The sequence below is a fragment of the Ranitomeya variabilis genome, chromosome 1, assembly GCF_051348905.1.
Source record: "Ranitomeya variabilis isolate aRanVar5 chromosome 1, aRanVar5.hap1, whole genome shotgun sequence".
Taxonomy (NCBI): domain Eukaryota; kingdom Metazoa; phylum Chordata; class Amphibia; order Anura; family Dendrobatidae; genus Ranitomeya; species Ranitomeya variabilis.
The window spans coordinates 302987468-303015290 of NC_135232.1; the positions used below are offsets into that span (position 1 = coordinate 302987468).

The following is a 27823-nucleotide window of genomic DNA, read 5'->3' on the forward strand; positions in this document are numbered from 1 at the left end:
GCTGGACAGCTCCTGAGAGGGAAATTTAAAAACGGTTTGTGGATCAGATAGAAATCACATTACAAAGAAGGAGAGCAGCGAGTCCGAGAGCGGCCGGAGCCCGCAGCCTGCCACCAGCGCCCGCCCAGCACCACCAGTAGGTATAAGGGCTGTGGGCACTGGGCATAGCCCCCAGACACTGTGCTCAGCACCAGCCCTCATATAGGGGGTCCTGTGTATAGCCAGGGTCTGCCTGTGTGCTACTGGGGGCAGAACATGGGGGTTATCTACCCAGATCTGTCATCTGGCTCCATCTGCTATCTGCCATGTATCTAATCTCTACATCTATCTCATATCTATTAATCTAATATCTATTTATCCCATATCTATCTAGCTATCTATTATTTATCTAATCTATCTGATATCTATCTAATATCTATTCATCTAATATCTATCTATTTATCCCATATCTATCTATCTATCTATCTATCTATCTATCTATCTATCTATCTATCTGTCTATCCTCTATCTATCTATCTATCTATCTATCTATCTATCTATCTATCCTCTATCTATCTATCTATCTATCTATTTATTATCTATCTATCTATCTATCTATCTATCTATCTATCTATCTATTTATCTATCTATCTATCTATCTATCTATCTATCTATTTATTATCTATCTATCTATCTATCTATCTATCTATCTATTTATTATCTATTTATTATCTATCTATCTATCTATCTATTTATCTATCTATCTATCTATCTATTTATTATCTATCTATCTATCTATCTATCTATCTATCTATCTATCTATCTATCTATCTATCTATCTATCCCATATCTATTATCTATCTTTCCCATATCTATCAATCATTTATCTATCTATATATATATATATATATTCTATCTAATATCTATCTGTCCATATATCTATCATTTAGTCCACTCATTCCTCTAACAGCAAATTTTCACTCTTAAAGGAGATGATAGACAGTGACATCTCAGGAATTATGTCTGGAATAATCAGGACATCAGAAGAAAATTGCCCCCCCAGTCAGGAATACAGGTAAATGTTACTTGCTAGCATCAGTGTTGTAACCACATAGTATCTGCTTGTATGTATTTATGTTGTAGAAAGAAATTAAAATACATTGTGTGTATTTGATTTCTAAACACGCAAATTGTCTCTTTGCTGATATATTTTCCCAAGGGAGCATTGCACGGCCTATAAGTCTCCTTACACTGGCACGTCAGTGATGTCACTCTCCACAAGGAGAAACGTTACCCCTTCGATTTCTAAAATCACGCTCAAAATAAAGAAATATTTTTATTTCATTATATATTTAGTTTTGTCATTACAAGTCTGTGAGTGCTATAAATGGTATGTCTTTATCCATGACAGTGTCATTGTTTTGGTTGTTCATTTATTATACTGCAAGACTAATATGATTTGCAAGGATGTGCTGCTGATGTTAGGATCCCGTGTGCCATACATAGGGGATAGGACCTTTGAATTGCAAGCACAAAATAACATTTGCATTATTGATCTTCCAACTGCTGTGATCAGCGTTCAGTGTGTTTAGCATAGTATAATATCCTATAGTATCATACAATATAGTATAATCACGACTGCGTCCCTAATGTTTCTAAAATGTCACCATACTCGCTAGCAAATGAGGAATTAATAATAGATGGAATGAGAGAAAAATGAAAGCAGGAATTACCATAACGGCAATCACGCAGAACGTATGAGGGCAGTATGAATAGACAACCAAGCTAAATAAAAATACTCAATCGTGTACTGCCGAAAGGAATGGCACTCTAATGAGTTCTGTACGGTAAATCACATTTCTTCATCGCTATTTCCAACCGAAATTGACCAATCTTTAGTTTAAGATAAATATTTTAGCACCCCCTAGAGCACACAATGGGGAGTGCCGTAGACTGGGGGTCTTGCGTGTGGAGCTCTAATATAAGGGCAGTGGAATCAAGTTATATAGGAACTGATTATGGAGTACATTTTCCCATATAAGACTACGGTCACACCATCAGTATTTGGTCAGTATTTTACATCAGTATTTGTAAGCTAAAACCAGGAGAGGGTGATAAATGCAGAAGTGGTGACGTGTTTCTATTATACTTTTCCTCTGATTGTTCCTCTCCTGGTTTTGGCTTACAAATACTGATGTAAAATACTGACCAAATACTGAACGTGGCCTCGTACTTTGCTCCTGTTTATAGATTGTTTTTACCTGACTCCCTTTATAAGCATCAAAAGAAGTAGTTTATTTTTTATTATATTTTTTTTAATTCATTTTCATCTTTTTTGGTTATTAATGCAAACGGCACTGGATATATCTTTATATTTCACATTTGGTACTTTATCACTTACATTACACACAGAAAAGTGTGCAATCTGTTTATATGAAATGATATTGAAAAAAAAAAAGTTTGGAAATTTTAAAGAAAGTTTGGCTTTAACCAATATTTGTGATATTTAGAACGTTTTTTTTTGCATTTGTATTTTTTTTTTTAACTGATATTTTTGATACTCATCATTTATGATTCGCAGTTTGGTTCGTTAGTTCAGCCACCGCATTGAATCAATAAATTTATTTTAGTAATATTTTGGCAGACTAGAAATAAGTCTTCGAATCCGTAGTCAGCTCGCTGTAAACCGGTAGCCGCCATTGTACTTCTCTTCCAGTAGTTGTGATTGCTTCTGAGAGGGCTGCGTAAATAATGGTGAGTTTTTTCATGAGTCCTGACAGTGGAAAGAATGGAGCTGTCACTTTGTATGAGTGCTGTTTACACTTGCCCTGTCACTATGGCACATAACGGGATCCGAGGATCACTGCGGGGTAGCTCTGCAGTCCCACAGAACGGGGAAGAGAATGGCTCCCAATTAAAGCGAAGGCCTGTGTGAATTTGCCTCTGTGAGGGGAACTCTAGGAGAGCATCTTTTGGAGCAGTCAAAGCATATTTAGGGTATGACTATTCAAGCTTTAAATGATGCACGAGTGGTTTGTCCTAATAACTGTAATAACAAGCTCTAAATATCTTAAGTGGCATGAAAAGAGACTTGGTCTTTGTCCAACTGCAGCAAAATTGCTGGAATGGGAAAATACGCTGTACAGATGTTCATGGTCTGCCATTTACTATACAAAGCTAAAAGGGGAAGGCTGACGAACTGAATGCACTGGATTAAATAAGTAAGCCTTAGATAAATGAATATTCGACTCAAAATGTTATGTTCAATGTGACATTCTGTAGAAGTATCATTTAAATTAGGCAGTACTTTCAAAAAGACATCAAAGAAAGGTTCTGATAATGATGTGGTGTGTCTCCTTCATGTTTTCTCTTTAGAAGTGACCGTGGATTTGTTGTAGTGTACGTATTCATTGAAATGAATGGCAGTTATGACAATCCACAATTTAGGGTAAGTTCACACAGGGCGTTTTTGCTGTTTTTTTTTTTCTGCAGCGAAACCTGATCTTCTTGGCAGGAAAGAAGCTGCAGCAAAAACGCAGGTTTAGGTGTGTTTTTTGGTGCAGATTTGGTGCGTTTTTGTGTCTCTTTGTCCATGCTAATGCCCATTAACTTTGCTGCAAATAATGGTACCTGCGTTTTTTCAACACCCATACAAGCCAATGGGTGCAAAACGCTGAAAGAAGTGACATGCTGTATGTCCAAAAAAAGCAGCAAAGTACAAAATACTGATGGCACAAAAAACCAATGTGTGTGCATGAGATTTCTGAAATCTCATAGCCTTTGCAGGTACTGTAAAAAGCAGCTGAAAATTAGCATAAATTACGCAGCAAAAATGCCCTGTGTGAACTTACCCTAAGAGTGGATGCTTTTATCTGTTATTCCCATTCATGTCACTGGAGTAAAAATGTATACGTGAGATATACAACCTTCTATGACCTCTCCATTTGTAATGTCATTTCTATTGAAAGGGGTATAAAGGTCCACCATACTACAGCCAAATTCATGTAATCTCACTATTATGACATTTCTGATTGATGTCGCTTGGTTTTGTGACAGTCAGTTAAGGCATCACTAATGCTCTTGTGTATACTTCTATTTTGGTTCATTTGCCATTTCTGGGTCACCAATTGCAAATTATATTTCCAGTGATGAATTTGTCACTGCAGAGAGTCAGGGTCTTATCAAACTGCAGTTACTACAGTAAATCTTATCTTTGTGCTTCAAGTAATGGATTACTAGAATAGAATTGCTGTCCCCTAACTGCAGAGTCTCAATGTATCTAATGTCATGCAGTTTTAGCCTGTCTCCCTGCCTCCAGTTTGTGATAGGTTTCTCCCTGTCAGCTCTTACAAGCAGGAGACACAGTGAAGCAGCATCTCATGTCATAGTAAATATTGCAGCTTCTGCACACAGTATTCACAGATAGTCTAGACAGTTAAGCTGGTCATACACATATGTATGATGATCAAACTCAGCTGTATGTTGGTTGGACTGTATGTGAACCTCCCAACTCTTTGTCCACAGCAGAATTAAGCAGTTGAATTTTAACTGTTTGTCTTTTTGCATTTGGGGAGATCAGACACTGCCAGTGGTTCCTGTTTGAAACTTACTCTTGTCCAACTGAGAGGACATGCTTGCTGAGTCAATTTCAGAGTGCTATTTTAAATATCACCTATCTATTTAATATATTTCTGATTTGTCATAGAAAAATCTCAGTTTTGATCAGTGAGGGTCCAAGTGCTGAACCCTCAAAGATTGCTAAAATGAAAGGGAAAAAACCTTAGCTGAGCAACTCTTTCTGTTTGGCTCTGTTCAGAAGGCAGAGTGAGCGTTATACAGTAGAGATTCAAAGAAATCTATAGACAATTCATTAGCAGTGCCTACTACTTTCTATAAGTCCTTATATCTCTCGCTTCACTCTCTGAGGAGATCGTGCCTACACAGACTGGAAGTGTCAGCAATTATTGTTAGGAGAACTGACATGTCCACTTTTAAAACATTTTAAAAATTCAGTGACCTCATATAATCTTCTTATCTGAATATTTAAAGCTTTTCCTTAAATTATTTTAGGTACAGTGAAATAAGTATTGAACGCATCACCAATTTTCTAAGTAAATATATTTCTAAAAGTTCTCTTGACATGAAATTCTCTCACAGAGGTAAAGAAATCAAACCATAGGTTTCCATAAATTAAGTTATGTGTACTATTGAGAAACGACACAGGGAAACAGTATTGAACACATGTAGCAAGAGAGGTACAAAAAGCCATGGAAAGTCATGACACCATCTGAAATCCATCAGTAATTAGAAAGCAATCCTGTCACTTAGTGAAAAATTATATCAGCTAGTTCAACTGATGGCCTATAAAAAGGTGTCTCATTACCAAGGTGCCACACAAGAAACATCTCATGATGGGTAAAACCAGTGAGCTACCTCAATACCTTTGCAACCTTGTTACAAAATATACTGATAACATTGGTTAGAGAAGAATTTCTAATCTACTAAAGATTCCAGTGAGTACTGTTGGGACTATAATCCGTAAAGGGAAAGAACATTATTTCATCATAAATCGGCCATGACCAAGTGCTCCGCGCAATATTTCAGACAGAGTAGTGAAAAGAATTATCAGAAGAGTTGTCCAAGAGCCAAGAACCACCTGTGGAGAGCTACAGAAATACCTGGAATCAGGAGGCACAATTGTTTCAAATAAAACAATAAGTAATGCACTCCACCTCCATGGCCAGTATGCACACGCACCACGCAAGACTCCATTGCTGAACAAAAAGCATGCACAAGTTTGCTCAACAACATTTAGGAGACAAGTCTGTGAAATACTGGGAGAATATAATCTGGTCAGATGAGACCAAAATTGAACTATTTGGATGCCATAATACACATGTAAAAACAACATACCAAAAGTGAAGTTTGTAGGTGGGAACATCATGGTGTGGGGCTATTTCTCAGCATACTGCAATGAATAATAATAATTGAAGGAACGATGAATGGACAAATGTACTGAGACGTTCTTGATAAAAATGTGCAACCATCTACCAGGATGATGAAGGTGAAACTGGTGGAAATTTCAGCTAGACAATGATCCTTAACACCCCTCCAAGAAAACTATAAATTGGTTTCAGAGAGAGAAAATAAAGCTGCTAGAATGGCCCAGTAAGGCTATGTGCACATTTTGCAGATTTGCCTGTGGAATTTTCTGTGCAGATTCTTCCTCTCTTGCCAGAAAACGCAGGTGCTGATTTGATGCGTTTTTGATGCGTTTTATGCATGCAGATTTGTATGCGTTTTTGAAAGCTAAATGAAGATCTATTATTGAACAGAAAAAAGAATTGTGATGTCATTTCTTGTCCAACCTCTTCATTTACATACTCCATTGAAGAATAATGTTTACACACACAGACAGACAGATAGATCTATATAGATAGATAGATAGATAGATAGATAGATAGATAGATAGATAGATAGATAAATAGATCTATAGATAAATCTATCTATCTATAGATATATCTATAGATCTATCTATAGATATATCTAGCCATCTATCTATAGATCTATCTATTTATAGATATATCTATCTATAGATATATCCATCTATCTATAGATGGATATATCTATCGATAGATATATCGATAGATATATCAATAGATAGATAGATAATACCAAGCCCGGTGTTTAGTAATAAACATAATAAAATGGTACATAAAGAAATAAAGACACACACACACACACACAAAATCTGCATTAGGCCGGGGTCACACTTGTGAGAAACTCGCACGAGTCTCGCACTTCAATACCCGGCATTGGCACTCGGACTGGAGCGCTCAGCTACATAGAAATACACTCCGGTCCCGAGTGCCCAAGTGTGACTCTGGCCTTACACGCAATATCTGTTTAATTTTAAAAAATGGGGGAAAAAAATTGCGTGGTCTCCCGCGCAATTTTCAAGTCCAGAGTGCGAAAGACAGCGACTAGAGGCTGATGTTTATAGCCTGGGAAGGGGTTAATTATCCATGGGGCTTCCCAGGCTATGAATATCAGCCCGCAGCTGTATATGTAGCCTTTACTGGCTATTAAAATAGGGGGACTCAAAAAAAAAATTGGCGTGGGGTCCCCCCTAAAATTTATAGCCAGAAAGGCTATGCAGACAGCTGTGGGCTGATATTCATCGCCAAAATACCAGCTCCCAGCCGCCCCAGAAATGGCGCATCTGTAAGATGCACCAATTCCGGCACTTAGCCTCTCTCTTCCCATTGCCTTGTAGTGGTGGCATATGGGGTAATAAGGAGTTAATGTCACCTTTATATTGTAAAGTGACATCAAGCCCGGTTAGTAATGGAGAGGCGTCAATAAGACACATCCATTACTAATCCTATTGTAGTGAAAGAGTTTAAAAAAAGACACAGCCAGAAAAAAGTATTTTAATATTCTTAATTTCACCTTACTGTAAAAAATAATAAACCAACTGTATACTCCCTGTCCAACGCAGTCCAATTAATAATGAGTGTCCCACGACGATCTCCCCTATAGAACAGTGACATCGGGTGATGTCACTGCTCTATAGGCCTCCCACGATGCACTGACAGGAGACAATGGCTCCTGCAAAGCATCACTGAAGAGGTTACCTTAGTTAATTCTCTCTCTTTATGGCAATGCTGTGTGGGAATTTTCTGGGTGCAGAAATGCTGCAGATCCGCCAAAAGAATTGACATGCTGCGGAAAAAAAAGCCGCGATTCCGCGTGTTTTTTTCCGCAGAATGTACACAACAAATGTCAATTTTACATAGACTAACATTGGCTGTGCACTACACTGCGGATTTGATGCAAACCCGTGCTGCCAAAAACGCCACGGAAACGCATCAAAATCCGCAACGTGTTTACATAGCCTTAATCACCTGCCAAAAAATCTAATAGAAAATTAATGGAAGGAACTAAAGCTCAAAGTTCATAGAAGGAGCCCACAGAAACTTCAGGATTTGAAGAGTGTCTGTGTGGAAGAATAGGCCAAAATTACACCTGAGCAATGTATGCTACTAGTTGAAGATGTCGTCACCAACGAAGGCTTTTGTACAAAGTATTAAATAAATTTCAGAAAGCGTGTTCAATACTTTTTGCCTGTGTCATTTTCATTATTACACAAAACTTATTTTATGGACATCTACGGTTTGATTTCTTTGTGTGGATTGGATAGGTTGTTACCGACATCTGGTGAGAATTTCATGTCAAGAGCAACTTTAGAAATATATGTGATGCGTTCAATACTTATTCCACCCTCTGTATGTTGTAGTAATCCAAGTGGCAAAATAAAGACTAGAACCATGTATTTAAGAGAATATGACCATTTTCTTAAAGTAATAAAACTGCTGTTTTTTTATCCCGTGTGTAATGTCTGGGGTGTATTATGGTCATGTTTAACTAGCCTAAAGCTGGGCCAGCCTTCAATTTAAAGAAGTTGTCCACAACTTGGACAACTCTTTCTTACACCCCATGCTTGGCCCGATAAAATATAAAAACTTATACTCACCTCCCGTGCCGGCGCCATTTCAACAGTGTCGGCACTCGTTCTCCTGGGGCTCCCGTGCAGTTGTTGTGACACGTGGCTCCCCGCGCCCAATCAGCGCTGGCGTCTTTGTCCCTACCCTCGGACAAATTGAACATGAAGAGGAAGTCAGAGATCTAATGCAGCCTGAACTTCTTCATGTTCAATTTGTCCAAAGGTGGGAACAGTGACCCCAGCACTGATTGGGCGCCGGGCACCACGTGTCACGCAACTGCACGAGAGCCTCGGGACCGCGGGAACGGCATGGGGGGTGAGTATAGGCTTTTTATTTTATCAGGGCCAAACTTGGGGTATGAGAAGGGGATGTCCTAGTAGTGGACAACCCCTTTAAGTAATATTTGGCAGATAGCGCCTTCCTTTATCTTCCTCCTATGTGTCCTCAGATCAGCCAAGCATTCATGGTTATCACTACCTTGAGCAGGACATGTCTGGTGCCACCTATCTTACTGGTATTAAAGGACTTGGCATGTTTAAAATACAAAATGACGATCTTTGATTTCTCCAACCTTAGACAGCATGAGTCAGAACTAATAATGTTACACCAAATCACCAGTCAGTGCTTACATTGTTTCACCCCCGCATATTAATTTCATCAGGACCACCCTGATATAAACTTCCACAAAGCGGCCAAATTGCCCAAGAACAGCATAGTACCATGGGAATGCTGGCATGTCAGATTGGATTAGGATTGTGTTTGGACAGGGTGGGGACAGACCCTATGTGAATTGCAATGTTTTAGGCTTGATGGTGGCAAGTCCAAACTCCACCCCAGTTATTAATGGATCTAATTAATGGCAATTAATTACGGTATGCTTAAATTGATACATTGACCATGTCTGGTTTCATTTATGCTGCCTGGTGATTTTGAATGTCTTCGATGTTTGATGTTAAAATAAATTTGGTGAAAGATTTTCCTTACATGAAGTTTATATATTTTGTGTTAATATATGCAGAACATATGAGATGGTATTGTAATGTGTTCCCTAGCTTTGGCTTCCAGTTGCTCCATTTAGGGATCCTCCAGTATTGTCTCAAAGTACTTTTCCCTAAAGCACTTGTATCTAGACCTCCAACAAATGAATGAAAAGTGTAAAAAATCAACTATGAATAATTTGAAAATGGTTTGTCATTAGCCCATATGTTAGAAGAGCGCCCTTACCAATTACTAATCCAGCTAGCAGTTAGGGATCACATGGACTTGTACATATTTTATCAGCTATGATTTATAGTTACGGTATATGATTTATTATCGAATATTTTGTGCATGGAGACTTGTTAATAAGTTACAAGGAGATACAATGTTAGAATGAGTTTCATCTATTTGTAAATGCAGGAATCGGACGAACTATTGCTCCATGTAAAGGGGCTTTAACCTGGCTCCTCTTCAAGCATTTCTCAGGGGGAGCATTTCTCATGTAACTCTTCATGGTCTGCATTATAGACAATGCACAGCTTGAGGAGGTGTCACAGAAAGCTCCCCTGAGGCCTCCTCCAAGTGCCACTAGATTTGGCGCTGGTTGGCCGACTAGCTATGAGACACTGCTGGTGAAGCTTAGAACAGGAACCGCAGGAGAAGGTTAAGCAGCTGGACAAGAAGATGGAGCAGTAGTCCGGGCAAAACTCAAAAACTGAGTACGTTTAACCCAAAATATTACACTGCATAACAAGAAAAACAGATAAGTATTTACTTGGTGAATATGAAAGTGTTTTTCTGGTTTAGATAACCTTTCAAACACTGGAATAAAGTGTGCTGTGTTATATAAATGAGAAAGGTATAGAGCTCTCTGTGCTTGTCCAAACCATGTGAAGCTGAGAATACTACATTCATGGGGGCCAAATCCTGCTGGTGCGAAACGGCAGGCAAAAACGAAAATAGAGGAATTTTGCTGCACTACCACCCAATGAATAAAAAATACTTTATAATAAATCCATAAAAATGAGCAAATCTATGTGGAAGTGAATTAAAAAACTAACACGTTTCTGGCGCACACAGGCGCCCTTATTCATTCTCTATGAGTGCCAGAAACGCATCATAGTGTTTTTTTTTCCATCACCAGCATGTGGATTTTAATAATTTGATAATAAATTTGGAATAAAATTTGAATATTTGATCTATTTTTGGGATGTGCCAATCAACTTTATTTTTCCTGATGGTCAGCAGCATATGAAACGGCACGCATCGCATACAAAGGACTGATCTAATCATTCACTGCACGGTAAGCAATTTACTACATTTTAGAATAAAAAATACTTTATTATAAATCTATAAAAACGAGCAAATCAATGCAGAAGTGAATTTCTGGTGCAAACAGGTGCCCTTATTATTAGTACGTACTATGACTAAGCGCATCTATTCGCGCCACAAACGCCTTCATTTTTAATTCACTTCCACATGGGTTTGCTCGTTTTGTTTATGGATTTATAATAAAATGTTTTTTATTCATTGGATGGAAGTGCAGCAAAATTCCTCTATTTTTGTTTTATTGTGTAATATGGTATGATTTTCAATTATTACAATTTGCTTTGAGCTATACAGTATATGTAAATTGCCTATATCTATAGATACAGAAGGTACCTTGTCGTTTCAGCATGCTTCATACTATTATATACTGATGGGAATCTCTGATAAGTTAGTTTTATGTTCACGGAGGGACAAGCAATAGCTAGAAAATGATGGAGTTATTGTCAAATTCATTAAATGTAACAATATTGTATAGTGTTTACTATTGCAAGCTGTTATATTAGTGCTTAATCAGTGTTTCATATCTGTCAGAGATTCTTGATGTACAGGATAATGTTATTAGGATGTTTCCGTTATTACCATATATTCTTAGTAGGAAAATTATCTTATACATATATATATATAATTAACCCCTTTGAGACCCTGCCCTTTTTCGGTTTTGCGTTTCTGTTTTTCACTCCCCTTCATCCCAGAGCCATAATTGTTTTATTTTTCCATCAATATGGCCATGTCAGGGCTTGTTTTTTGCAGGACAAGGTGTACTTTTGAACGACACCATTGGTTTTACCATATTGTGTACTCAAAAACAGGAAAAAAATTCCAAGTGCGGTGCAATTGCAAAGAAATTGCACAAAGGTTTTTTGGACTTTTTGTTTAACATGTTCACCAAATGCTAAAACTGACCTGTCATTATGATTGTCCAGGTCATTATGAGTTCATAGACATCAAACATGTCTGGGTTCTTTTTTATTTAAGTGGTGAAAAAAAAATCCAAAGTTTCTTTAAAAAAAAATTGCTCCATTTTCCGAGACCCGTAGCGTCTCCATTTTTCGTGGTCTGGGGTTGGGTGAGAGATTATTTTTTGCGTGCAGAGCTGATGTTTTTACTGATATCATTTTGGTGCAGATATGATCTTTTGATCGCCCGTTATTTCATTTTAATGCAATGTTGCGGCGAGCAAAAAAACGTAATTCCGGCATTTTGACTTTTTTTTTTTCGTTATGCCGTCTATCGACCAGGTTAATCCTTATCTTTATTGATAGATCGGGTGATTCCGAACGCAGCAATGCCAAATATGTGTAGGTTTGATTGCTTTTTATTTTGAATGGGGTAAAATGGGGGTGATTTAAACTTTTTATATTTTTTTTAATATTTTTAAAAACTTTTTTTTTTACTTTTGGCATGCTTTAATAGTGTCCATGGGAGACTAGTAGCTGCCATAACTTGATTGGCTCTGCTACATACAGGCGATGATCAGATCGCCTGTATGTAACAGAATTGCTGACTTGTAATGAGCACCGACCACTGGGCGGCGCTCATAGCAATCCGGCACTGACAACCATAGAGGTCTCCAGGAGACCTCTGGTTTTCATGCCAACCCACAAGTGACCCGTGATCACGTGACGGGGGTCACCAGTGGGCGGATTTCATGCCCGATGGCCGGAAGCGCAAGTTAAATGCCACTGTCAGAGTTTGACAGCGGCATTTAATAGCCGCAGGTGGAACACGATTCCACCCTCGGCTGATCCGGGCACATGTCAGCTGTTCAAAACAGCTGACATGTACCGGGAAAGCTGTGGGCTCACTGCAGGAGGGTTGCGACCTGGGCAGGACTAGTATGTCGTGAATGAATATTTACTATATATGATGTAATGTACTTGAATGATATAAAGTCAAGGCTTGAGTGACCTTGTGTTTTGACTGTCAAAGTGATTGGTAAACCGTTCTTTATTAACCATATAAAAGAAGTGTTGGATTATGTAAATTGTCTTGGAATTTAAACTGTTCACTTGCCTTATTAAGTTGTACAACTCTATATTTATTTAAAGGTTATGACTTTCGGTACATCCTGTAATAGTACCTACAACAGTGAGTGGAAACTGTAAAGGTCCCCTTATACATTAAAGGGAATCTGTCAGTAGGATCAACCATCCTAAGACGCCTGTATGGGCATATAGGTCATAGGAAACTAAATAACATGATACTTTGATATCTGTAATCCGATGTCTTATTACAGAGAAATCAACATGGAAATGAACTGTTAAGATCTATGGGCTGGACGTAGATCTCCCAGAGAATCTGCCTCCTGAGCTTGATAAAATTACTGTTTTATATGCTGCAGATTTACCAGTTCTTTTGAATGTTGAGCTCTTTATAACCCCGCCCACATCACTGATTGGCAGATTTCTTCCCATGTACAGTTTGCACAGAAAGCTGTCAATCAGTGGTGGGGGTGGAGTTATGCAGAGTTCATGACTATGGAGGAATACATGGCAGGATATTTACTAGTCCTCTGTTCATAATTTCCTGCTGATAAAACAGTGATTTTATAAAAACTTCACCAAGCAGCCCAGTAAGTGACACATCCCTGGAATCAGTGTCTCTGTCTCTACATCACGCTTGTCGTGAAACCTCCACCAGGGGGAGCTGGTGAGGGATGAGAGGTTAAACACTAAACGTAGTAACACAGAGCTCAGGCACAGGTGTCACAGGTAATGAGCGAAGTCAGACAAACCAAGGTCATACACAGATATCAGCACTGTTCACAGGGGCAGTCAGGAGAAAAGTCAGGGACATGCAAGAAATCAGAGCCTACCGGGAACGTGGTAACCAAAATGTGAGACGTAAGACAAAGTCGGGGTACAAGCCAAAGTCAGAACCAGGAGGAGAGCGTGGTGTCAAAGACGGGAAACAAGAGGCGAAGTCCAGAGATCAGATCGAGTCATACATGGGTACAGGCAGTCAGAGCACAAGGATCACCAAAATCAGAATACAGGTCAGGGGCTCAAGCTGGGTAGCATGCACTATCACTAAAGCGGGTCAGCAGGCTGTGAGGGACTGAAATAGCCCGGCTAGCTCAAGAACGAGGCTGAGGAGATTAACCCCTGCATGACCATCCCAAAAGAGGAAAGATGAAAATAAACTCCGGACTGGACCATGACAACACTGCTCTCAGATAAGGTGGCAAAAACTTGGTGACAGATTCCCTTTAAAACACATCTGCAGGTGTTCTCTCAGTTCTTCAGCTGTCACAGGCAGTCAGTGTTGCAATACATCAGACCTGTGAGAGCTGTTGTAAATGTGTTTGTAAGGAGACAAAGTACAGTTCTACTGTTCTGTGTTAGTTAAAGGGAATCTTTCAGCGGGTTCTTGCTACCTCATCTGAGAGCAGCATCATGTAGGAAAACCAGGAGACCCTGATTCCAACAATGTATCACTTAGTTTACCGGGTGCAGCGGTTCTGACAGAATCAGAGTTTTAGATGTATCATAAACCAATAAAGCATAGCTGAGAAAGCTATCCCCGTCCACACCAGGGTCTGTATGTACATTATCTATTGATGGTGAGTTGTTTTTTTGGAGGAGGGGGTGTGGTTGGACATCTTGGCACCAGGCAGATAGTTACGGCAATGGTAATGTCCTAGTGATAAAACCTTCACTGCAAGTACACAAGAGCACACAGCCTAATAAGTGACACATCACTGAAACCTTTGTTTTAGCCCCTAACTCATGTCAGATTCCTGCTGACAGATTCTCTTTAAATGTCTCACACTGGTAACTCCTAATTTTATTTGAAACAAGGTCTGGAGGCAGAATCACAAGCAGATCAGTGTCCGGCCCTTAGATCTTAACAGGCCATTTACATATAAGAAAACGATGGCTATCTCTGGAATAAGATATCATATCTCAGATATTAAGGTATCACTTTATTCATCTTCCTACGGCCTACATGCCCATATAGATGGCTTAGGAGGATTTATCCTGATAGATTCCCTTTAAAGAGAATTTGTCAGCAAAATTTTGTATTGTAAAGACACAGCTTGATACCTTTGGTAAGGAAATCGGCTTTGTTGTTGTCACTATTTACAGTTTTCTGGGACTGGACTGTTCACTGGGTCTTCCCTCTGTAGAGGAGGTCATTCACAGACCGGAGGCAGATCTGCTCTTCTCGGAAGTTGCCTATGCTTTCTACATTGGAGAGCACACAGTTCTGACATGTGACTCAATGAGCGGTACTCGCTGTCAATCAGGAGCGCACCATCCACTGGCAAAAAGGAAGATGTAAGACAGGGGCGCTCCTGAAGAGCAATGTTGAAAGCATCAGTTTGAATAAGAAAAAAAATGGGTAATACACTGTGTGCAGGATTGATGCTTCAACTTGTTTAGCGCCGTCAGGTTTCAGCCTTCCTTACCGTGACCATGTCTTACACAGGCCACCCCTGCTTCAGATATGCACTGATCAATCTGTAATAGGTCGTTGAGTGCGCATAGGCGGCCATTGTTTCCAGCAGAACAAGTCCTGTTTCCACAGGTCCTGTTTCCACAGGTCGATGTGCTGCAGAGATCTCACATTCACGATAATCAGGCAATGTTTATAGACCCTTAGAATAGATGTCCTCTAAGGCCATGTTCACACGATCCTTTTTTTGATCCTTTTTTTTTCAGGTCCTGATTTGGAAAACGCGCAGTGCAAAACTGCACTGCTGATTTTCCTGCAGTTTCTTCTGCAGATTCCTCTGCAGGTTTTCAACAGCACTTTCCTATTGGTGCCTGTTGAAAACAGGAGCTGAATCCGCAGAAAGAAGTGACATGGTACTTCTTTTTTTTTGCAGGCAAATCCGCGCAGATTTGCCTGAGAAAAAAAGGATAGTGGGCACAGCGGATTTTGTTTTCCATAGGGTAACATTGTACTGTACCCTGCACAGCGGGTTTTCCAAATCAGGACCTGAAAAAAAAAGGATCAAAAAAAGGATCGTGTGAACATGGCCTTATTGTTAGCTTTTGCTCAGTGTTTAGGACTGCCCACTTGAGCCTGGAATAAGCATAGATTTATATCAATAAATCACAGTATTTTTTTTCCACAAAATTATATTTCATGCTGCTCATGTCCTCTTGCTCTATAGCATGCGGCCTGCAGATTGGATTACATTGTCGAGGTGGCAGGATGGCCTTAAATAGAGTTACTCTACACTGTAACTTTGTAATGTGGTGTCTTTAAACTTGTTTATATACCGGTAACCTTTTTGTAATTATTTTTATTTCAAAGTATTTTCTTCAATCTGTAGAACAAACCATAATTCACATGGTCCAGACAAATGTCACAAGCTATTGGAATATGTTTCCTTCTGTATATTGTATATGTAATGCAACCTTAGTTTTGGAATTTCTTATTATATTAATGGATTCTATTTCTAGATGTGATGGTTATTGTATATATATACTCTGTATATCTGTATATATATATATATATATATATATATATATATATATATATATATATATATTAAGTAAAGCAATGGATTTATTTGATGCCTGTTGTGGTCTATACATCGAACTCGTTCCTAATTTCTACCTTACCTCTTAACCTCCCTTGCAAGCACATTTTTTATTTCTCTAATTCGCTTTACCTTCTTATCTATATACAGTGCCTCCAGCAATCCTTACTGCCTTCCCTTTTACTAAACCTCTTCATGTAGTACACTTTGCCCCTGCCTTTTTGCTTGTCCATTTATGATTCTCATACCAGTAATTTTAGTAATTTTACATATCCCCATCACTTGCAGGTACCTACATCCTATTCTCTGCATTGATACAACACACACAGGTCGCTAGTAAAAGTCTAAATTGTGCCTCTTGTCTCTGTGCAATACTCTTCTTCATACTTGGAATATTCATCTACCTACCCTATTTTTATACTCCTTGGGCTATATTCCCACATAGCGTAAATGCTGCATTTTTTTTTCCATTGTGTTTTTTTTGTGCAGAAAATCTGTTGTGTTTTAATAGTTCAATCAAAGTTTTTCCTATAGACTAATATGAGGAGCTTGAACAATGCAATATAAGGTGCTGAATCCCTGTATTTTTACTCTACAAACCTAGTCACCTAAGGAAAAAACAAGTAGTTCTTCAGTTTTTAGAACTACAGCTCAGGTCCTATTTAATTCAATAGAAACTAAACAGATCTCGACAGTGGCTACTCCACAGTGACCAAACTTGTACTGTTCCGGTCTGACCCTTGTCTCTACACTCTCTAAAGACTTTGACAGGATCTGTCCAAAAAACTTAGCCAACTTGAGACTAGAAGAATGGCAAGAAAACAGCAAAGCATATATACTATATGTTATGCTTTATATACCAATAATGTTTGTAAAGCGCTGTGGAATTAATGGCACTATATAAATGAGTAAAATAAATATACTGATCTTTATGAGTAACAAGCTTGTACTTTGTGGGTCTCATAGAGTAGCTGGGAGCACATACATACATATATATATATATATATTATATATATATAATGTGGGCATGAAGGGCAGGGGCACATATGTGTAACCTGTTAGACTGCCCATTAACAGGTATAATAAATGAAATCCAACTCAATGTCCATTGAGAACTGACCAGCTGCCCTTCTTACCCTGATCTCGGGGCCAGGGGCTGCGGACTCCTGGGCCGTTTCTATTCCTGATAAAAAGTCCTCACTGCAGAATAGGAATCTTACAAACGGCAAAGCCCGGCTGATAGCTGACTATTGCTATAGTGCGATCACACATTGGTATAGCTGCGGTTCCAGGAGCTGCCCAGAGAGCTAGATGGGAAGTGTTAACACGTTGCTCCGTAGTGTTTTACAACCCTGGAAGGAGGTTTGCCACATGACAGGAGGCATTTGCACAGGGTTTTGACTCTTAACACCCCTTATCCGACCTTTCGATTTAAAATAAGGAAAAATCACAAGCCTCTTCTTTCAGGCCAGTAGGCACCAGGCGGGTGGCAGATGGCATGTTTTTGTGCGTTGCTTGTCTGCTGTCATTCAGCTAGATTAATGCAGGGTCTGTGTTGAGGGGTAAAGGAGAGGGGGAGGAAAATGAAAAAGAGAAACAATTAACCTAAAAACAAAACAATGGAGACACGTGTCAGTCGGCTCTAGCCGTTTGTGGACACAATAGGCAATCATCTTTCAATAACAGAACCAACTGTTGCGACCCAGCCGGGCCTGCCCAGCTTTCAAATGACTTCGTTTGATCTTGTTTGTTTACGACTCGGCCAATAGGAGAGCTGGAATAAAGGTCAGCCGAGCCCGCTCTCCCCTTCACCTTCTATAATTGCAAAGGGATATTATGAGCATGAATGGTACGGCATGCTGTTCTCATACAAAGGCTGCGTCAGGGCAGACTGCTCAAAATCACAAGTGCTCACTGTACGGCGTTCTGCACCAGAGATAAGTGCATCCTCGGCTCATCTATTCATCTGTGTATTTCTGCTGATTTTACCTGCAGTACACCAGTGCACGCATTAGAAATCAGTGCACAAAATGGATTTATCACTACAAGTCATACTAATCTATTGTATACAATCTAAAGTAAATATGTTACATATAGAGCTGGGTGTTTTCATATTCTACAATTCAGTTACAAATAAATACCATTTTTTACAATAAATGCATCATTTCAGTGGGACCTACTTACCTGTTCCCTTTGTCTATTCAGTGTATACAATAATGTGACTGCTTTTTCTTACCTATACTGTCAATGCTTGCAGGCTCGTGCCCTCTGACCCCTCCCAAATACGAGATGACGATCTTCCTAGTGACTTACAGTCTCTGTCATGGCTGACCTCTGTGGATGTGCCCAGGTTACAGCAAATGACCAGTGGAAGGATGGAGTACAGTATGAACTCGCAGAACATAGTGATACAGCAGCAAGGTAGGCGACATGTTCTATGTCTGTAGACTTGTACTCAGCAGTGCATTCATGTTCTCGGTATGTGTGTTCTTTAAACTTCATATTTGTTCTCATTCATAGGACAACTCGCAAATACCTTGCCTGGACAAATGATTCATATACCAGCGAGCATGCAACAAGGCATTCTGGGTCTTAACACCATGACCTCCCATGTTTCCAATGTAAGTGGATAGATACAATATGCATATAGATCTGGGATGCACAACCTTTTCTGGTCCCAGCTGTCAGACCAAACTAATAGCAATAAATGCAATAAAACTTAAAGGGGTATGGCCATTTGAGGCATTTATGGAATATTGAAAGCATATTCCATAAATGTATGAAAAGTTCCATTTCCAGGAATCCCCCCTATGGGGAGTTGCCTTTCTTCCACATTCACAACAGGAAGAGACTATGCATGCAATTCTCTGTGTCTCCTCTGTAGTTTATGTGGTGAAATGGCCTACTACTGCCATGAAACTAAAATGATCATAGCCACACACATGCAATGCGACATTTCCACTACATCTACCCCTTACTGAGATGCCATCAGAAGACCCCTATTCTGCCAGCATTTCTGGCTCCTAAAGCTGGCCACACAGTGCACCAATAGTACTTACCCATCCCTGCTCCCACCTACACCCATTACTTGTCTCTTCCATCTACCTTATATATAGGAACACTTCACTGAGCTGGTTTAGCTGAGTTATCTAATGTGTATAGGGGTCTTAATGCATTTCTGATATAGACTTCTCATTAATGGGTCAAAGGCAGAATCACTAACCTGTTAATTTCTTCTCAACAGATCAGCCAGTACACCATGGGTGGACATCAGTCACCAAGCCTTCACTCACCGCAGCCTTTATATCAGTCTCATTCCCAGCAGGTCTATGCACTATCTCAGGGTTCCCAGCAGGTAAACCACTTAATACTTTGCTTATGAGGCCCTGCTCTAGTGTTATTAAATCTAACATTAACCCCTCTATGATCAGAGCAAATTTTCACCTTTAGGAATGCTGCATTCATATGAGTGGGAAATAATTATAGCGGGGTGGAAGCTGTTATCGTGTCCTTACAGCTGCCAGCCATATATGAATAGTGTTGCTGCTTTATGGGGTCTATAATAATGTATGTGAGGTTTTCCTTATCCTATGGGTCTTATGTTCTTTTCACTGCAGTGTTCTCCTGCTGGAATATTTAATAATTCCTACCGAGCGCAGCCTCCGTATTCTCAATCACGCCTGGCAGCTCATTCTACACAGGACTTACACCCTAAGAATTATCCAAAGCCTATATATTCATACAGGTACGTTTCGCAGTTCTGTGCAGATATACATCTAAAAAAATAGTATTTTGTGAAATTGCTGTCATAGTCACTACTTGCTACTTTTTTACAGCTGCCTTATTGCAATGGCCTTAAAAAACAGCAAGACTGGCAGTCTGCCAGTAAGTGAGATCTACAGTTTTATGAAGGAACATTTCCCATATTTCAAGGTAAGATGCTGATGACATAACTATGGATGATAACATATGTAGGATAGCATCCCTTAATGTACATGGTGAACCTCCAACAGAACAGATAATAGTTACAGACCATGCCAGGTTACCATTTATCTACGGTAGGCCTAGGCTCATGAAAACTAACCATTTAAAGATTAAAAATGCATTGCCCTACTCACAAGCCTTCATTTCAACTACATTCAAAAATCATTGTATCTATCCTTTCAGACAACCATTAGGGCTGGGGCTTTTTATTTTTATTGGCTGGTATGGGGAGTTTTTTTGCCACACAGGGTACTTATATGGGAGGCTCTCAGCTCAAAATGACTGTTCAGGCCAATCAGTGCACCCTTGGAATGGCAAAATAGTTCAATGCACCTTCTCACCTACTTGTTTTGCATCTACTTTGATTGACAGCTCTATCTTTAAAGGAGCCAGAGAATGGAAGACCTAGATAAAAAAACAAGTAGGTGGGAAGGTGCACTGAAGTGTTTGGGCACACCAAGGGTGCACTGATCACTTGCGATTAGCTTTATCAGTCATTTTGTGCTGACAGAGGATTGTATAAATGAGCAGTCTACCTTAGTATAGCGGTTGACCATTTACATCTCTTTATGACTCATCTTACAATGGCCGCTGCCAGCACAATCAAGCTTTATACAAAGCACACATCATATACACAGCTGGCATCCCAGCATGAACATTAAACCCATCACAAGATTGCAACCCCCAACTTCCCATATTTTTAATTAATAAAGGTAGGAGGTGCAGTAAGACCATGGCTTCTTCACGCTGTGCCTCACCTTTGATCATTAAATGTTTTTTGTAGGCTTTTCTTTAGGAGCCTGCACAGTCTCCAGGTCTCAGACTGAACTGGTTTTAAAGGGCTAAGAATAAAAGTGTGCAGTCACTATATATGACTTCAGACTACTGAATCATGGCAGTGTGTGATGAGCACACTGTCACAATTGCCCTGTATTCCCTGTGCAAGTGTGCCCACCTGTATGCAATTTGCATAGTAGTGGCCATGGGCCGACTAGATCCTCTCCAGCTTCTCTCAATGTTCTATTAAGACAGTAGTCCCCAATCTTTCTGACCTTGAGAGCCACATTCAGCTTAGAGAGAGGGTCGCGAGCCACATCCAGCTCCCACCCCCTTCAAAGTAGTGTCAACCAAAGCCCCCATTATGGGTATAATGATAACCAAAGCTTTTCCACAGAAATCACTCCAGAGCAGTACACTGAGATCCAGGGGTTCCCACAATTCCCCATTCAGTATTCTTCCAACACACTGTCACATCCAGCTTTGAGCACCTCCTCTAACAGGTAGTACAAACCTCCAGCGTACCATACCTAAAACATCTCTTAACCCCTAAGACCAGTAAATGTGCATCCATATCTGCAATTCTATGCGGGGCTACTCACAGAATTCACCATTTTGAGATGTGCTCTTCATACCTGTTTGCTAGACCTGGACCTAATGCACTAAGCTGGCAGACAGCCGCGAGCCACAATTCATGGGACCGCGAGCCACATGTGGCTCCCGAGCTACAGGTGGGGGAGCCCTGTATTAAGAGAAGAGCAGGAAAATCTAATAGGTATGTGACCATGACTATGCCAATCGCATACATGCTGTCACACAACTGCCCACTCGCACAGGGACTTTGGGGAAATTGTGACAGTGTGAGTAATGCACACTGCCATGATTCCGCAGTCTCAGAATGACTGCAGACTTTTATTCTCCTCCCAAAAAATTCCTGAGTCAAATCATGGACGCAATATATCTACTGTACCAGGCAAACAGTTTGCAGTCACATCCATTTTCTATTGTAATATTTAGTGTCATTGAAGTAAACCAAAGTCCCTTAATTATAACACCAGACTGCCTACTGGCACATCTATACTTCAGCAGTTTGTGGTTTGCCTTTACAGACAGCACCTGATGGCTGGAAGAATTCAGTACGACATAACCTGTCCCTAAACAAATGCTTTGAAAAGGTGGAGAATAAGTTGAGTGGATCTTCTCGCAAAGGGTGTCTGTGGGCACTGAATCCTGCTAAGATAGAGAAGATGGAAGAAGAGATGCAGAAGTGGAAGAGGAAAGATCTACCAGCTATTCGAAGGAGCATGGCTAACCCGGGTAAGTAGGGACTTGCACATCTGAACTTGCATATTAAAACACATATTTGACTCTAAACTTGCAAAAATCATTTTTTTAATTACAGATGAACTGGACAAGCTGATTATGGATAGACCCGAAAACTGCAAAGCTCCAAGCAAGTTAGCCACCTCTGAACCACCAGTAATGACAAATATTGGAAATATCCCCATCCAGCAAGTTCAGACCCATCCTGTCATGACACTGTCTTTACAGTCCATACCTCTACACCATCAAATTCAGACTCAGGCTAGAATTGCATCAAGCTCTCCTGCACCAGCCCAAAGCCCTCCTCTCCATGTGCTTCCAAACATGACTCATAGTCCACTGCACCAGCATATTATAAGTAGGGGGGCTTCGGACTTCCTCAGCATTACCTCAGACATGAACACGGAGGTGGATTCCATTGATCCTAGCATCATGGATTTTGCTCTTCAAGGTAGGATATCAGTGATAATACATTGTAAGGACGGACGTGAACTGGTATAGAACTTATAATATTGTTTACACACAAGATTGAGATTCTCAAAATTCACAGTGTTCTAGTTGCTAAGAGGAGAACATCGGAAGGTCCTTTACGATTTGCTTTGTGTAGTATATCCCGTGATCAGAGTAAAAATAAAAGGTTTCTATGAAGCCAAATTACCAGAAAAGAACCAATTCATAATGAACATATCGATGGGCAGCCATTTACATGCAGGGAAGGCTCTGGCAAGGATAAAGTGCATCTGTAGCTGGCATTTGCCCAAGGACAGGATTGTCTGTGTCTGGTTTATTACATCTAAGGTGATTCTTGTAGGACTGTATCCTTGTATAGCTCTGCATTGGTAATGGGGGAAATGTGACAGGGTCAGTACTCAATGGATATACAGTAATAATTTCCACATTTATTGGTCCCTCTAAGCATTGTACACATGGCAAGTCTAGGCCTTTGGATCAATAGGCAAAGCTTATTATTATATACCTAGTGCCCCCCTAGATTTCCATCATTTGGAGTACTTGATGGATATCCAAAGCTGAAGCGCTCTGTAGATATATAATTTTACCATTGTACTTGGTTAAAATACTACACGTCCATATGCGCATTACATACAATCCCTATAATATTATTTTCTTTTTTGAAGGTAATATCTGGGAAGACATGAAGGATGACAGCTTCAGTCTGGACACATTGGCAGCATTCAGCAACTCTCCCCTGCAGTTGTCAGACTGTGATCTGGGAACCATAGGCCTGACACCGGTGTCTAGTAGCAGTGACCATTCCTTCACAGACTTCCAAGTGACCAGCCTATATACTACATATGCCAATTTGGACAATGCAACAGCCTCCCAGTGTGTGACTGGACAGGGCAATAAACCCATTGCTCTGTTGTAGATCTATCAAGAGACATTATATGCACCAGAACCAAAACGATTGGGAACAGAATGTGAAAGTGACACACAATTTACACAAGATGACTGTCCACATTTCCAGTGCTGCCTTGTTTATTTGGTTTTGCATTTTTGGTAAGCAATTTGCATATATTATCTATTTTCTTAAACCGTTTCTTCTTGGTTTAAATAACAGGAAAGAAACCACTTATTTTTGGGTACAAAGATTTTTTTTTTTTAAATAAAAATTGGGATCTATTTTCTCTACTGTAAGAAAAAATGTTCCACTATAGACATTTCTTCCGGTCTACTACTGTGAAAGTCGCTATAGTATTCACTACAGACTTCAGACGTGACATTGCATCCTGCACTGAGCCTAAGCTGCTTCCATGTTGCCAGTTATTACACCGAATGACTATGATACCAATAGCACTGTATTGAAGCTTATTAAGTGTTTCCATTTCATCTCAAGCTCTGAGGACCCTGGGATGTCACTAAACAGCTATGATTTCCGCTCGGCAGCAAACTATTAATTGTACCAGACCCATCAAACTGATTTTAAATGTGAAGGGATCGCTGTGAGTAGCCCGTAACCTATGTGTACTATGAAGAAGGAATCAGTACAACCACAAAAATAGAATTACTCCAGAGGAAAATGTGGCATTTTTTTTTACTGCGTTTCTATTGCACTCAATCACGATTATACTGTTGTTGTTTTTTTTTTTTTGCTGCAATTAGTGATTAATTAATTAATTATACAAGTGTTGTCTGCAGGAAAGAAAAACAGATCAAACATTGTGGAGGCCTTAAAACAAAACTGCAGGGAGAAGGTTGTTATTTGTTGTCTACTTGCTCATCCTTTTTCATATTCACAAAGTTTGTTACAGAATTTTTTTTACAGATAACTAGTGATATAACGGCCACATTCCAGTGCTATGTATTGGGCCCAGCAACTAGACAATATTTTTGGGAAACATTTAAGCCATGTTCACAGAGTGGTTGATTAAATACTCCATTACTTCCAATAGTAGAATATCAGCAGATTTGGTCCTAAATCCTGTGTAAACTTTACCTTACAACACATATAAAAATATCCAATCATAACTTTGCCACAATGTTCATGAACCTGGTTTTATATCCTTGTCAAAATCAAAGTACAAAATGTTCTCCAGCCAAAATGTTCATAAGCCTGGACTTTTATCCTTATCAAAATCACTGTACAAAATGTCCTCCAGCCAAAATGTTCATGATAGCAGAAAACCCATTCTTAATTAAAATAAAGACACAAAGCCTCAAATTGGAAATCAATGGCCGTGGTGTTTACTCAGGGTGACATGAAATAAATTAATTGAATATTACCAATAAATATCTTAATAAATAAATGAATACCAAGAATTTCATAAATTAATTAAATATTACCAATAAATAACTGAAACAATCCACCCAATAGTTGGGCGATTGTACCCTCAAATAAACAACCACGACAAGGAAAGGAACACAACAAAATAGGGCGGGCAGGCGGGATCTTCTCTCTTCATTAACGATATGAGGAAAACTGCCTATTTATAGACAAGATATTCCCGTTTTTTTTACAGCTGACCAATGAAAAGGCATAAAAAGAGCGCCAACAAAAACCAGAAATAACCAGCTCGTGTTACCACAGCTTTACACATAGTCATTTAACCCTAAAAATTCATATCACAAACCATCCAAATATAAAACCAAAGTGATATTAAAGTAAAAAATGAAAAAATAAACTGTAGGGTCTGGGTTCCCATGAGACCTCCCCGAATACTTGGCTTCAGGGGAGGGCTTCCATGAGCCTGGTTTTATATCCTTATCAAAATCACTGTACAAAATGTCCTCCAGCCAAAATGTTCATGAGCCTGGTTTTATTTCCTTGTCAAAATCACTATACAAAATGTCCTCCAGCCAAAATGTTCATGAGCCTGGTTTTATATCCTTGTCAAAATCACTATACAAAATGTCCTCCAGCCAAAATGTTCATGAGCCTGGTTTTATATCCTTTTCAAAATCACAGTACAAAATGTCCTCCAGCCAAAATCTTCATGAGCCTGGTTTTATATCCTTGTCAAAATCACTGTACAAAATGTCCTCCAGCCAAAATGTTCATGAGCCTGGTTTTATATCCTTTTCAAAATCACAGTACAAAATGTCCTCTAGCCAAAATGTTCATGAGCCTGGTTTTGTATCTTTGTCAAAATCACAGTACAAACTGTCCTGCAGCCAAAACGTTCATGAGCCTGGCTTTGCATCCTTGTCAAAATCACTGTACAAAATGTCCTCCAGCTGTTCCTCAGCCTGATCCAAGTCTCGTAGAATAGGTTAACTTGTTTATGTTTTTTTTATGTGTAATAATATTGTACTAGGCAGTATTATGTGTAAATTTATTTATATTTATTTTTAACAGAACTATGTAAATTAAGCAGTTAATTATTTCTGTGAAAAGTCTTATGTTTTTGTATTTTTTATGTCTTCTACTATTAGTAAATACTTCATTCAGAAATTACTTTGATTTATTGTTTGGGGTACAAAGAAATATTGCGCTTAATTTATCTGAAGATTAACAAACGGAATCATGCAAAAATCTTCATAACAATAACACTATCAAAGATACTTATCCCCGTGCAAGAAGGTGCAGATGCTAAAATCATTAAAATAATTGAAACTTTATTATTATTTCAGATCTATAAAATCAAATTTAAAAGAAAGCAGAGATATCCCAAATGTAGCAAGACAAAAATCACAGATCATAAAGTAGAAAAGAGTAAATCCGCTCACAGTATTTGTAATAATAAGTAAACAGAAGTGGAATTCCTTTGATCAAAAATAAAGTGCAAGTGCAATTGTCAGTACCAAAGTTCCACTGCCTATTTGTCCAAACACATTAATTAGGCAGTGGACCTTGGTATTGAAAATTGCACAATTTAATTAATATATTAGATGGATAGATGGATAGATAGATAGATAGATAGATAGATAGATAGATAGATAGATAGATAGATAGATAGATAGATATGAAAGGCCGGCAATTCATCTGCCTCATACAGCAAAATCACAGTGTGACAGGTTAGAATAGAAGAAATAGAATACATATATATATATATATATATATATATATATATATATATATATATATATATATATATATATATATATATATATATATATATATATACACACATAGAATAGATATAAAGTTGTCAGTGACATATATATAGTAGATGGATAGATAGCGTGGGCTCCCGCTTAATTTTCTTAACCAGCAGAGGGTAAGCCGACGGCTGAGAGCTGATGTTTTCAGTCTGGGGGGCCAGTATCCATGGACCCTTCCTTGGCTATTAATATCAGGTTTGAAGGTATCAAGCATAATACTCCTAAATGTCCCCAACCTCTCTTTACCCTCCCATCCCCACCAACATATAAACCCCTTAATCGACTCTGCATTTGATTAGCAATCAACAAGCTCAAGGAAAAGGGTTATGTCCGCTAATCTTCTGGAGAAGATACCACTGGGTGTTTTCAAAATGTGTCCTTAGTTTGTCCCTGGTGTCTTGAGTGATGGGATGAATGACCATGTACTTAAAAACTTCCCAGTCAATTACTCTTTATTTGTCAGAGTGTCTAACCAGTCCATTCGAAAAATATACATTATTTTGGAGTATATGAGAGATTTGGGTGTTGGCAATGGATTTAGTCAGTGCTGCAAAATACTTTTCTCTCTCGCTTCATTGGGGGACACAGGAAACCATGGGTGTATGCTGCTGCCACTAGGAGGTTGACACTATGCAAAAAAAGAGTTAGCTCCTCCCCAGCAGTATATACCCACCAACTGGCAGAAAGCTAATCAGTTTTAGCTTAATGTCAGTAGGAGGTGGACACGGGCTGCCTCAGCCCCGTATCTACCTTAGGTTTTGTTGTTTTTTATTAATGATGTCTATTTTTCAGATACAGCTTGTGATTCTGGGCGACGGAGTGTAATGGGTCACTCCGCTCTCCCCCCTAGAGACCTGGAGCACAGTGTGGGAATGCGTCACTACTGTACCCT

General features: G+C 39.3%; 1 protein-coding gene across 1 annotated transcript; it reads left to right on the forward strand.

Moving 5' to 3' along the window:
* On the forward strand, window positions 1-26287 carry FOXN4 (forkhead box N4). The gene is made up of 10 exons (XM_077295915.1): window positions 1-136; window positions 969-1054; window positions 18545-18708; window positions 18808-18908; window positions 19532-19642; window positions 19905-20032; window positions 20124-20220; window positions 22158-22365; window positions 22451-22822; window positions 23508-26287. Exons 2-10 carry the CDS (start codon window positions 972-974, stop codon window positions 23756-23758), a joined length of 1515 nt encoding a protein of 504 aa, XP_077152030.1. The 5' UTR covers window positions 1-136; window positions 969-971; the 3' UTR covers window positions 23759-26287.
* The last annotated feature ends 1536 nt before the right edge of the window (window positions 26288-27823 follow it).

Bases quoted from the DNA above. Each gene is read 5' to 3' on its own strand.
- FOXN4 (XM_077295915.1), top strand. From the start codon at position 972: ATGATAGACAGTGACATCTCAGGAATTATGTCTGGAATAATCAGGACA. The intron at 1,055-18,544 runs GTAAATGTTACT...CAATGCTTGCAG, and splicing joins CCCCCCAGTCAGGAATACAG to GCTCGTGCCCTCTGACCCCT. The intron at 22,823-23,507 runs GTAGGATATCAG...TCTTTTTTGAAG, and splicing joins CATGGATTTTGCTCTTCAAG to GTAATATCTGGGAAGACATG.